The 13082-nt window shown below is 46.7% G+C and overlaps 5 protein-coding genes across 5 annotated transcripts; 2 read left to right on the forward strand and 3 right to left on the reverse strand.

The window, feature by feature from the left end:
• Positions 1-1097: 1097 nt before the first annotated feature.
• TRUGW13939_01032 (uncharacterized protein) lies at positions 1098-1985 on the forward strand (the record flags this gene model as incomplete). Its single annotated transcript, XM_035484238.1, has 2 exons — positions 1098-1234; positions 1286-1985. The coding sequence occupies 2 exons, from the start codon at positions 1098-1100 to the stop codon at positions 1983-1985; spliced, it is 837 nt and encodes a 278-aa protein (XP_035340131.1).
• A 2406-nt stretch (positions 1986-4391) lies between these two features.
• TRUGW13939_01033 (uncharacterized protein) lies at positions 4392-6881 on the forward strand (the record flags this gene model as incomplete). Its single annotated transcript, XM_035484239.1, has 1 exon — positions 4392-6881. The coding sequence occupies one exon, from the start codon at positions 4392-4394 to the stop codon at positions 6879-6881; it is 2490 nt and encodes an 829-aa protein (XP_035340132.1).
• Positions 6882-7701: 820 nt separating this feature from the next.
• Positions 7702-8617, reverse strand: TRUGW13939_01034 (uncharacterized protein; the record flags this gene model as incomplete). Its single annotated transcript, XM_035484240.1, has 4 exons — positions 7702-7714; positions 7770-8287; positions 8360-8465; positions 8535-8617. 4 exons carry the CDS (start codon positions 8615-8617, stop codon positions 7702-7704), a joined length of 720 nt encoding a protein of 239 aa, XP_035340133.1.
• A 666-nt stretch (positions 8618-9283) lies between these two features.
• Positions 9284-10576, reverse strand: TRUGW13939_01035 (uncharacterized protein; the record flags this gene model as incomplete). The annotated part of the gene is made up of 1 exon (XM_035484241.1): positions 9284-10576. One exon carries the CDS (start codon positions 10574-10576, stop codon positions 9284-9286), a length of 1293 nt encoding a protein of 430 aa, XP_035340134.1.
• Positions 10577-11281: 705 nt separating this feature from the next.
• Positions 11282-12885, reverse strand: TRUGW13939_01036 (uncharacterized protein; the record flags this gene model as incomplete). Its single annotated transcript, XM_035484242.1, has 4 exons — positions 11282-11287; positions 11338-12069; positions 12126-12238; positions 12297-12885. The coding sequence occupies 4 exons, from the start codon at positions 12883-12885 to the stop codon at positions 11282-11284; spliced, it is 1440 nt and encodes a 479-aa protein (XP_035340135.1).
• Between the last annotated feature and the right edge of the window lie 197 nt (positions 12886-13082).

The following is a 13082-nucleotide window of genomic DNA, read 5'->3' on the forward strand; positions in this document are numbered from 1 at the left end:
AACGACTTTATAGTGAAAATTGACAGTCCATTGCTTTGTGTGATTTTATAAACGCCATGAGAATACTTTTAGAATAAGAAAAAAGAGCGGTCTATGTGCGCACTTAAAACTTCTGATAACATCTAATCCTTCATCATCCGACCTCTCCCTAAAACTAAGAGCATTCACCCTTGTTGAGATGGAACCGACAGGCTCGATGCAGTAGTAGTAATTGATGGCTACGACGTTACCCAGGCCAATGGTACTCTGGGTGCGGACTGCTGCGCGGTTTTAAGCCGCGTCATTCCCGGAGGCTTATAAGAACTGCTTCCAACGTTATTGCTGGAATGGCAAGGTTGATAATCAAACTCCGGCACCTTATACGCCGACGGTGCCCCCCGTCTGCTTCTTAGTGGTGGTTCAGTCTTTTAATATTATTTATGTGGGGGGTGATTGATAGACTGAATGTTTGTGACCTTGGTTGAATACGCTACGGGTTCTTGATGATGCAAGACAGCCAAATTGTGGCAGGGTTCGATTCCATACCCATATCCATATCTTGCATCCCATAGTGTGCGTCATATCAAACACGCTGTTAAATTTTTGGCCTGTATAGTCACTATAATTCTTGTTCATCACGTTCATCATTCCCATTCCTAGCTTACCCAGGGCCGAATCGCCTACGAGAAATATAATAATACATATCAAGAAATCCCATAGTGAACTAGAACATTGAAAGTCCTGGGAGAGAAAGTAGCCAGTGACGTCCTTACCGTGACAAATACGTACCAGGTCTTTAAATTTAGGTTATCTTATATAGTTAATTAGACATATTTCTTTTACATTATAATTTACTGTGAAATTATTTTCAATGTACGTATTTTAAGACTTCTAATAGATTTGTAATACCTCTAGTTGCGCCTCCCACTAACATACCCCATTCCAGGGCCCACAGTGCCACAACCTCGCTCAAATCCACAATTTTACTTCTTTTTGGCGTTTAAACGCCATCGCCCTAGCATGGAACCTTTGAAGAAGAAAGAAAGAAACCCTTCACAAGACCGACTTCAACTTTTCAACCTCTCTTCTGCAAACTGCTGATCATTCAAACACCCAAGATGCCTGCGAACGGCATCACTGTTATTTTTTCTCCTTACCATGTTGGAATCCGGGACCATAGGGTTGGGAATGGCCCAAATCGCATCCGGAGTCTTGGGATTGTCCGGAGTCTTGAAAATTTGGGCGTCAATGTCAAGTTCATCGAACTAGCGCCAGTCGATGAGTTTGAAGGCTAAATTGGCCGCAGCTTCGAGCTACTTCGTCGTTTATCCAAGGCAGTGACAAATGCAGTAGCCGACAACACGTTCCCCTTAGTTCTATTTGGTAACTGTATGGCTAGTGTCGGCATTGCCTGTGGTCTTCAGACCAGAGATTTGAATTTCATATATTTCGATGCACACGACGATCTCGACTCTCCCGATGTCAATGAGAATGGATACTTTGACGCCATGGGACTCCCCATGCTTCGAGGAGAGAGTTGTAAAACCCTCACCAAGACAATTCTTGGATATGAGCCGTTTACGTATGATGGAAATTTCCTCTACTGTGGGTTACGGGACCAGTCCGATGTGCAGCGCCAGCGAGTTATTGATGCTGGTATGGCATCTATCTGGGGGGGAGTTGACCAGAAGGTTGATTTTGCGGCTGAATTAAAACGTCACCTTGATGAGAAATCATTTGGACCGTCTCTCGTTCACCTCGATCTTGACGTGTTAGACGAGTCTTATGGTAAAGTCAATGACTATCCTTCCCCGGGCGGCATGTTTGAAACTGAATTGATTACGTGTATGGGCATTGTGCCCAAGAAGAGCAACCCTAAGTCACTCACTGTGTGCTCTTTCGATCCTAATGCGGGTGATGGTGACAAGATTGGCCAGATTGCCATTCGTGCAATTACTCGCTTTGTCGAGTCACTGTTAGAAACTGCAGCCTTGAGCAAGGCCTGAGCGTAAAAGCTCAATAAATGTGTACTTTCTTTAAAAACAAAGCATGACAGAAGCTAGGATAGTTATTTCTTAATGAACATCGGATATCACTAAAAGTATTAAAATTGGCTATCTTGAAGTGAAACTATCGAAACAGACAAATAAATACCTATACCCGAGGATAATGTTAGACATTAACGTGATTTTGATTAACAAATAGTGATATGACATTTCATCACAAGCACATGTATGATACCTGTTGCCTTGGAGTATTTGCGTGGGCGATACAAGATGGGATTTACTCGTCTGCAGTATGGCACCAGTCTTATGTCAGAAAATGAACGCTGTCACCATCAACAACAAAATTCCTCTTCATTTGGCATGCTTCCCATCTTGATTGAGCCAAAGGGAGAATTTGCGCAGACAGCTCTAGTGGATGCTTTTACCCGACCGAGTGTTCAGTCCATGTTGTATGGGCAAAACACACAGGTATACGTAAGCACACAGCAAAACGCCATCCCACAAGTATTCGGCTCTGTTGCAGAAGTGAGACGAATCCTGGACCATATACGCTCACATCTACTGCCTGGAAAAAATACTTTCAGAACTTACACGTGGATTATGCCGATCCCTTTTTGTAGCATGAGCATAAAGAGGTGTACGATAAACTCGCCAGCAAATACTTATAGGCTAATCACTTTGGAGAACTACATACCACACATCCACCCTCGAACTTGATTCCGTTTACCGCTCTCGCCAACACAAACTCGGTTTTCTATTGATGAACCTTTACCACACTATGGTAACCCTCCGTTTGTCTCGAGCCGGGTGACGAGATGAGCTATGGTTGGCATACTGCCGAATTCACCACCATTATAACGGGATGTCATCAGCTTTGGTGTCACCTCCAGCTTCTGAATGGCGTCTCAAATCCGGATCCGGGTTCAGACTGGAATTGGTTTTATACCCCCGGTATACATCACCGCGATAAAGTGTCGAGTCCCTTGTATTAGGCAAGAACGTGCGGGTCTGCATCGGGAGGCCGGGTGAGATCGGCAGCTGATTTCAGAGGTGGTGTTCAAAGTGACACAAATGGAAGAGGGGGGTTTCTATTGTACTGATGGCCGCCAGACACCTGATGAACCTTTGGAGCGAGATCTTGATCCTTCATCTCAGGATGATTTGGGTGTGCCGAGAATAGATGAATGGCGGCGAATATCGGATGTTCGTATTGTTCTTCCGGAGGATCCGGGATACCAGCCAGGGTTGTTAAGATCATCAACCAAATAGAACCGGGGCAGGCCGACACCTGGGAGAACTTTACATCTTCTGTACCGATTGCTCTTGCCAACGACACACGGCTCGACTGCTATGAGTATGGACGAGCAAAGCTCACATGATCCCAAACTAGCACTTCCTTCCATACACTATTGATGCGTTATTTGTTGAGAAGTTGAAAAGACAGTTGGTGCGATATTACGTAAAATCTCTACAGCGCATAGGGCAAAGCAAAACAAGACATTTTCAAAAAAGTTTAGTGTCTGCAAATAATGCCTAAAAAGTGATAGGACTAACCAAAAGGAGATGTTTTAAAACTTTTTAATTGTAATCTTACTAACCGAAACAAGTAATTTGAAATTTTAGTACTAATATATAGAGTTCTATTGGTTCAAAATCCTACAGCTCCATACAGGTGTAAAAGGCTAGCCTAAAAGGGAAGTCTGTTCGTTTTTTCTAGAGCCGGGTGGCTTTCTGGCAGCCAATCAGGGAATTTCAATTTATTGCAGCCTAAACTGTGGGGCGACGAGTGGAGCCTTGCCCCACAAAAATCACGTGCTCCCTCTTTCATCAGGCTCCCAGGTTTATGAAAAGGAGTTGCCTATTTCTTTTGTCACCCAGCCCTAACGTTACATTCCTTTCCATCGCTTTTCATGGCTTTTCATTTGTGGTATTGCATGTTCTGTTGGATTGTGGTGGTATTCACAATGCCAGCGCCAAGCCAAGGACACTGAGACACACCAGCAAACGAGGACACCTGAGCCGCTCAGCCTCAGCCGCTAACGCTCATGCTAAGCGTGCACTAACGCCCATCTTCTCCAAGATCTGAGCCTGCACTGCCAATCAAAAACCACTGCCCGCCAACACACTGAACCCAGGGCGTACTTGCAGAACAAATAATTAAATATAGTACTCGATAATCTGAAATCCTGCCAACCTGGGAATGGCCCGCTGAGGCTGGGACGGATCCGGCCCCTCGGCTTACTGGAGTCTCGTGCTCTCTTTCTTTCCTTGGTAAGCCCCCTTTACCTCTATATTCGTCGTTCCGTCCTACCTACTTGCTCGATTTTCATTAAAAAATCTTCTCGTTTTGTTTGTGTTCCCCCCACTGTTCATGTCAATGCCGTCGCCCAGTTCGTCATCTCCAAAATGTTTGACCTGAGACGCCTGATCGTGGTCGTCGCCAACCGCCGCTTCGTCTTCGCCTTAGCGGCCATCGCTATCCTCGCCGCCAAACTCATCCACATCTCATCTCATATCAGCGCCCTGACGACGCGCGAAGTGAAGAAATGGGGTTTCTCCTTTTTTACCCAGGATGTGCTCCTGCTGGTGATCATCCGCTTTCTGCTTGACTCCGCCCTCTTTCCGCCCCGTGGCCCACGATTCGTACGACTGGGAGCATCCACCATCGCATATTCTTTCATTGCCTTCACCACCACTCTCAGCATCATCAATATATGCTTCTTCGTCGTCAGCGGCTCCGAGATTCACTGGCGAAATGTCGGCGTCGCTGGTGGCGCCGCCGGCCGCGCTCTTGTCCTGTCAGGCCTCCTCTCCTCAATCGTGGTCATGGGCATCCTGACCCTCCTCTCCTGGGCCTTTCAAAACATCTTGTTTGTCGTCGTTGGTTTGGCAACAGATGCTATCACCTGCTTCGTGGCATTTGTGACACGCGGCCGGCTCTGCGATGTTCAATTGCAGTCGGCCAACGACGATTACCTCCGGCTCCCACAGAGCGATATGGAATCCGCGGCCAAACCCAAGAAACGAGCTAGGCCGAGTTGGACTCACTTCGTATTGTATATCGTCGTGATCTCAGCAATACTCATTCAGATAATCCAGTCCTTCATTCGACCGCACGACCGTTCATTGACCTTCATGTCCTGGACCCCGGCGCTTCTCCCCTTTATCGACTTGAAGAATTCGGCACCGAACCTTGAGACCGTGATTCCGCACTACAAGACCGGCATCAATCATGAATGGGATAGCCTAACCCCACTACGCCAGCCAATCCCTCTTCCGTGGCTACCAGAAGAACCGATCGACGGATTCGAGGACTGGTACAAGAATGAGTTGCACTACGACGCGTCAGCAGACCCCCTCAGGATCTCCAACCTGGAGGAGCCACTGCGTCCCGAGCTAGGCGATCTCAAGGATGTGCCGATTCGTCACATCATGACCATAGTCCTTGAGAGCACTAGAAAGGATGTCTTCCCCATCAGGGAGTCCGGTGCCAGCGTGGAACGCCTGAAAAACTCCTGGGATGACAAGAAGCTGCCCGACGCTGCGTTGAAGCGCCTCAAGAGTTTAACTCCAGTTGCCAAGTTCCTGACGGGCGACTACGACGATGACTTTGAGCGTCCCGCAGGCGAGGAGCAAAAGAAGCGAGGGGGCATGAGCTTCAATGACGCGTACACTACCTCGACCTTCACATTGAAAAGCCTCACGGGGGCGCTCTGCGGTATCATGCCCATGGTCGCCGACTTTAATCTCGAGTACCTGCACCACGTCTACCAACCTTGCCTTCCGCACATCTGGGGAGCCCTCAACACGCTCGAGCACGAGGACGACGGCAGCCATGACTTTGAAGGATACAAGTGGGCATCGACGTTCATGCAGTCTGTGACGCTGGATTGGGATCACTTTGGCTCCCTAATGGAAAAGCTAGGGTTCTCAAGCGACGGCGGCCTCATCGACAAGGAATACCTTATCAAAGACACGGCCAAGTTCGGCAAGGTTGACCTCAAGAACATCAACTACTTTGGGTTCGAAGAGACACCCCTCGAAGATTACATTCGCGATGAGTTCGAGAAGGCCAAGAAGGACGATGGCCGCGTGTTTATCACGCATGTCACTAGCACGACCCACCACCCCTTCGGGATGCCCGCAAATGAGACGTACGTGCCGCTGGGCAAGGGGCTGGACGATTTATCACACTATATCAATGCTGTTGGCTACGATGACCGCTGGCTTGGCAGAATATTAGACACCATAGACGACCTAGGCGTTGCCAACGAGACTCTTTTGGTGTTTATGGGAGACCACGGCTTGTCAATCCCAGAGAACGATATCCTGCCCACGTATTATAACCCGCATATCATCAACAACCACGTCCCGCTAGTCTTCTCCCACCCCAAGCTACCCGCCATTACCATCGACGATGCTGTCTCGACACAACAGATCTTGCCGACGATTCTGGACCTTCTCATCGAGACGGGCTCGGTATCCGGTGCTGCCGCCAACGCCACAAGGGACCTCCTACACAACTACGAGGGACAGTCCCTCCTCCGTCGCACGCGCAATGTATATTCAGGGCCTGAGACCAATGACAAGGAGGTATCCAATTGGCAATTTACCAACATCAACCCGGGACGCGCAATGCTGGGCCTGCGCGACGCACGGCAAAAAACCTGGCGGATGGTGGTGCCAGTAGTGGATAACCAGGAGTGGCAATTCTTCGACACGGCGCGCCCTGACGTGGAAGCCGTGGTGGCATTCGAGTTTAGTGAGTATCAGAAAAAGATCGAAGAGTCTTATGGCGAGGATGAGGCGCGGTGGGTGGAAGAAGCGGCGTTTGTGGCCCGGTGGGCTTTGGACGAAAACAGCAGGCGGTGGCGTTACGGCCCTTATGAGCCTTGAACTGGCATATATTTACTAGGTGTTTTGATGTAATTGTATATATTTTTGGTTGGTTTTATAATGGCAGGGCGAAACATGACCCTTTTAACACATAACATCAGTGTTGGGAGTGCGACGACAATGAGGTCTGTATTGGTAGTGTTCTTAAGCTTGGCTGTTGGAAGCCAAGTAATCTGTAATATATAATATACGCACTGGTACATAAACAATAGAATATTAGATAAACAGAGGGCTAGTGATATAATAAATAGCTGTTATAGTAGTAGTGGTAGTAGTAGGAATAGTATTGAGAGTCTTCTCTTTCTCTCTTTCCTTCCCATGTTTGGTTTCTTCACTACCATCGGGGGGGCAGTAGTGCTTTTCTCCATAATGTCGATAGACCACTCGTCTATTCCAGATAGTTCATCGACAATCTCACCTGCTGTGGCAAGCCTTCCTTCTATCTCAAGCCTTCTCTCGACCTTCCTGTCTAAGCCGTTTCTTTTGCACGCTTTGCACTCCTCCTTTCTTCATTTTTCTTTGTAACAAGGATCTAATCTCTCGCAGCGATCACACCTTGAAGATATCTAATAAGTTTTCGGGTTGGACGACTATCTTATGAGTAATGACTACACTGGTGCTGTAGCTCTACTATATTTTTATTGTATCTAACATTTCTATATAGTTGGACCAGATTCTACCAGAAACCCCTCAATTCCATGGCGATGAAAAGGATTCAATAGAGGGCCAGAGATGCATATTCAGATTACTGAGCTTCTAGATACATGCAGTCAAGCTGAGATGTTACAAATCACAAGATGACTTCGAGTATTGAACTAGCCTAGGCAAGATAACTAGATTGATTGTGTTAGCCACTATTTCTTTTCCCCGAACAAGAAGATAACCTACCCCCATTCATGCTCAATATTACAGTACTGAATATCCTCAATCCACCGTCTCATTTGACATGTTATCTCTCCAGCTTCTTCTCCAATACTAAGGCCACAGTCAACTAGCATGCCCTTGTAACTGATTGTGCGTACCGGACAGATAACGGCGGCGGTTCCAGTTCCAAATACTTCGATTAGTTGGCCTCTCTGGGCTGCCTGGGCAAACTCTGACATGGTATACTTGCGTTCAGAAACAACCCACCCTTTCGGGACAAGTCTCTCTCGCGAAAGTTCAAGTACAGAACTACGAGTCACTCCATTTAGGATAGTTCCATCCAGAGGAGCGGTCAAAAGCTCCTTGTTATTTTTACCATCTCTTATTGCGATGAACAGATTCATTGTTCCAACCTCGGTGATATAGTCCTCCTTTCCGAAGAGCCTGAGGTTTTGCTGAAAACCGCGCAATGCTGCTTCTTGTTGCGGTACTATGCAAGGCGCGTAGTTGGCGCCTAGCTTCTTGTCCCCAAATTCTCCTGTCTATGCTCGCACGGCATAATTAATGGCTTCCAATGTTATTGCTTTGAACCCGGTTCGATAATATGGTCCCACGTGGTTTGCAATCACGTACAGGAGCGCCGAACTAGGACGATGGACGCCTCTAAAAGCTGAGGTGCCAATGATTGCTGGCTGTAAGTAAAGAGAATACCCAGGTGAACTGTTGTAGTGCATTCCGATGTTAGAAAAAGTAAAATACCTTTGCTATAACCAGCCCTAGGATACTCACTTGAGGATGAATCTACTCTCTAGCTTGACAAACTCTGCAAGGAGTTGTAGCAGCTCTTCTTCATCAAATGTGGGAAGCGCCATATTCTTGTGAGGTCCAAGATACCCAAGGCTAGGCACCGTATCTTTCTTTGGCCTGGTATTTATGCTATGATACTTCAAGCCGAGATTCAAATTATTCCACCACACAAAGCTAGATCCATTGTTATTCATGCATGTGGCAATCCCGGGAACTATTTTCTCCGGGGTTGTCAAGAACTCGCATCATAAGATTTCATGCATGTATCGTAGAGGACAGGACTTGTCTACATAAAAGAAGAGATATTCAGCATTCATTTTTCCATAGCGTCAATAAATTAACGCACTCACATGAGTATGACACTCGCTGAATTGATGAAATGTATCCCGAAGACCGTTGCTGTAAGCCGCCATCATCTCTGCATGACATTGAAAGTCTTCCGCCAGATCAGGTTCTCCATGCACCTGGGGCTTGCGAGTATACGACGGGAAGTTCATGATAAAAAGAAGTTACGGACATTATCATCCTGAAGCTGTGCGACGAGGAGTCGATATGTATAAATCACAATAGACACAAAGGTTGGACCGACGTTTGTTACTATAATTAGCTAGCAGTACTAGTAGGGACATTATATGATTGGCTGTTCTGTATCGCCGACATTAAGATAGTATTCTGAGATGTCGGGCTCTTGAGCAGCCAAGAACGGCAAATGCAGAGCATCATGTGCAAGGTTACTCCTTTTTGGAGTATTCAGGCGGATTGGGGTCATTTCGAATTGGTGGTACTATTCTAACCGATGTAGTTGTCTTCTTTTTGTTCGTCTCATCCGCGACAGTAAATAAAAATTGCCACTCTATCGAGTGCTCATGTTTGATGCTATATGTGACGAAATCAGGGGAAATGGTTCGTCCAGAGACTTGCGGGCGGTTTCCTGCACGCAGCGCAGTCGGATGGAGAACAAGCTGAAGAAGTTTGCCGACATCAACCTCTTGGCTTCCCTTAGCCGACTCAAATACGACGGGGTTTTTAAGATTTCCAAAAATCCAGGGCAAGCCGAGGTCGTGCTCAGACGAGTGGGCATGGTCGTGGGTATTGCTGTTACTCCAGTTTCCTGGTGCAATGACAGAAGTGGTGGATTTGAGGGTCATCCGGACCCAATCCAGTCGAATTATCTGCATGGTATCTTGAATACTGGGGCTAGTTATTGCTGTGTTCGGGGAGAATCGTATCACCAACGGGATCGGAGAAGGGTCTTCAAGCTGGATGACACGGGCCGAGTGAAGTTCGATAATGTACCCAAATGTGGGAACTTTGGAGGAATGGAAGAATTTTTGTGTCTTTTGCTTGAATGTTAACTCTTCATCCTTCATTCCTGGTAATAGTCGCTGAGTCTGCACTACTAGCTGGAACGTGGTTTGCTGAAGCTCGGGAACAGGGGATATTGTCGCCGAAGGATGCTGCAGATTTAGAGGGAACGTGGCCGTATGGCTCTCGGATGAGTTACCACGGCTGTAACGAAACACCGATTCGAGATAGTATTCTACAAAAGCCTCGGATTTCTTACTTCCCCAACCGTCACTGATGGAGTAGAAGGTTCCAGGCAAGAGATGATCGGCAATGTTGTTCAGTGGGAGGAAGCTCTTCGCTCCAGCACTTTGCCGCGCGAGTGAATCAACTGGCCTTGTAGGAATTGTAATCGAGAAAGGCCAAGAGAGAGGATCACTGCTTCCTGTAGCGAGGTGCACCGGGCCCCGGTGGAGGACTTGCCTGGTCTCGCTGCCTACGAGAAGCCATCGGCCCCGATAGTGTTCAGTACGAGATCCATTCCCAGTGCTTTTTCTAACGGTGATTTTGGTTTTAACACGCCCAAATAGGGTTATTGTGACGGTGGCTTCTGGCGCAACAATGGCTGACCGACTAAACACGGTCCCAATGACGGTATCTCCAGCGATAAACGTCCAGGATGGTGGTGAGGCGACATCGATCTGGAGCGACGGACCGCCAGTTTTCTTCGTGCGCGGCATATTTTGTTTTGAGAGGCAAGGCAAGGATTCTTTTGGATAAATATAGTCGAGCACTGGAAAGTGTTTGGCCGATAACAGCTTGACGCCCTACAGCGTGGCAGTGCAAAGCTTAATTGTCCCACTTGGGGCTCAAAGTTGTCACAGCGTTGCCTAACAGTCTCATTATAATAATCCATTCATTAGTTTATTGTATAACTGCTTATTATATATTTATCAAACTAATTTGTTCAATATTTCAATGAAATATATTTATTTATTTTAAAGTTATTATTAGGAGTTTTATCGATTTAGCGTCGAGAAAATCAATCAGAATCTAGTCTCTCAAGAGCTTCTCTATCTTTATCATCCAGATCAGGATGCTGTTCAAGAGCTAACGGGTCACTCCAAAGAGTCTTTGTATCATCATATGCGCCAGGCGCTCTTGAAGCACTTTCTTTCACTCTGCATCCACTTGCGTGAATGCAAAAAGACGCCAAGATATACTCATATCAGGCAGGCCAGTCAGTATACCACTTTTTTGCTTGTGGGTTTTCTGCAAGAGGATTTCATTCCTTGAGTAATACTTAACCGGCCCCAACGCCGGAAATACCGGTGAGGTAGGACTGAAGGTACACCAGTGGTAGATTTAGGGAATTGGGGGATAGAAAATAGATTCGACTTGCTATACAAAGAGCGGCTTTTCATGCCGTATTCTATGATGCCCCCCTACCCCTACGCCTGGTTAATTCCACAGATCGGTGATACTCTACATGTTTTTGCACATGCTCCACGATAGACCCGATGCTGTCAGTTTGGAAAAGGGCCGAGTTTTTCTCGAGTTTCTCTAACATCGTCAATGTCATTTCACAGTCCCAACATAAGCAGAGCGAGTATTCCTGGCCGAACCGAAGGCGGAATAATTTCTGCGTTTCATCTATTCCACTATCTAGCGCTGTCTTCCCGATCTTGTCGTCATGGTCAATATAGCGGCCTGTACGTTCCCGCATCGAGTTTTCGTAAAACGCGGCAGAACATTGGTGTGTATGCCAAACAAGATCGATGTCGAGAGTCGGTACCAGGATATTCCCAGGGTAGAGCTGGAAGAGCTTGAGAAACTTATGGTATCGGGCGATTGCGCGATAAAGAGTTCCCTCAGCAGCCGGGCTGCAGATCCACAGATGATCGTGCATCTTGTCCACAAAAGAAGCTTGGCGCAGGACATTACCTATCAAACGCTCGCTTGTTTTATCTTTCATTTGAATATTGAGTAAAAGATCGAGAAAAATTTCCTCTCTCCGACTCAGGCCAAAGCCTCTTAAGTAGTCCCACATACTCCCGATAGGTACATTGCTGTCGCCATATTTTCTCAATGTCCTAGATATGGATTTTGGTATTGCGCCGGTCTGTTGGAGATAAACAAAAAGATCTGGCTCCATGTTCGCGACCTTGGTGGTCCAATCGTTTGCCCCCAGAGGAACCTCGTACGTCCATTCATCTGTATCTATGGAATTGTGCTGTTCACAGTCAGTGGTTAATAAGAGCACAAACAAATCTGGGGTCTTAGACTCACAATTTGCACCCACGGAAACTGTATCTGGCGAATTGCGTAGAGGCTATGATCTCCGCAGTAAGAATCAAAGTCTATAGGGTTAAGTAGAAAAGCGTGCCAAACCATAAGCACATCTATCCATGCATCGATTAGCTTATTTTTCTTTCCGTAGTAGATAGCTTGCCAACCTACCCAATGGAGGTAAACATGGTAGGGCGGGTTTTTTGGATGATGAGCGCCACTCTTCAAACATAGCTTTGTCGGCTTTCTCAATCCAAAATTTGAAACGTTCGACAGCAATGGACAGGTAATAGGACCATTTCTCCCTTCTTCTAAATTTGATTGAATCATCTCGCAATGTGGTTCGTCGAGAGACGTATCCTTTTGTCGTAGAATCGTATTTCCTTCTGTACACAATTTTCGCCACCACTTTCACTCCGAAAGTATTGTCCAATTGTTCGGAATTTATAATTTTATTGCGTAATGCAAAGAATACCTCGAGAAGCTCCAGATGCGTAGCACAATGCGCCACTGTGGGTATACCGTGCTCAACTAACCATGGGCTATCGGCTGTTGTTGAATGTAGAGAACTGAAAAGACTAGGTGAAGGGATCAACGGTAGCCCAGATCCATCTGTCTCTCCTGGGTACTGCAATCCTGAAAAGTCATATTCATAGTTCTTCTCACTCTCACGCCTCTCACGCTGAATCTTCATATGGATCAATTTGGCCTTGCTTGCCTTGTGGAGAGCATTTATGTCGGAATGGAGAAGAAGGGCCATTGTTGACCGGAGTATTTGATATTGGGTGTCCACTTTGTTTATTTCAACAGATGAGATGGCATCGCCAACTTAATAAAAAGACTAAGACCGTATTAGAGAATCGGTATATACCCACAAGGCTATGTAGAGAGACAAGGCTCATTTCTCGGGCGGAGCCGGGCTAGCACAGCCACCGCTTATAGTACTATCTTGGGGCT

Source organism: Talaromyces rugulosus, chromosome I (genome assembly GCF_013368755.1).
Source record: "Talaromyces rugulosus chromosome I, complete sequence".
NCBI lineage: Eukaryota > Fungi > Ascomycota > Eurotiomycetes > Eurotiales > Trichocomaceae > Talaromyces > Talaromyces rugulosus.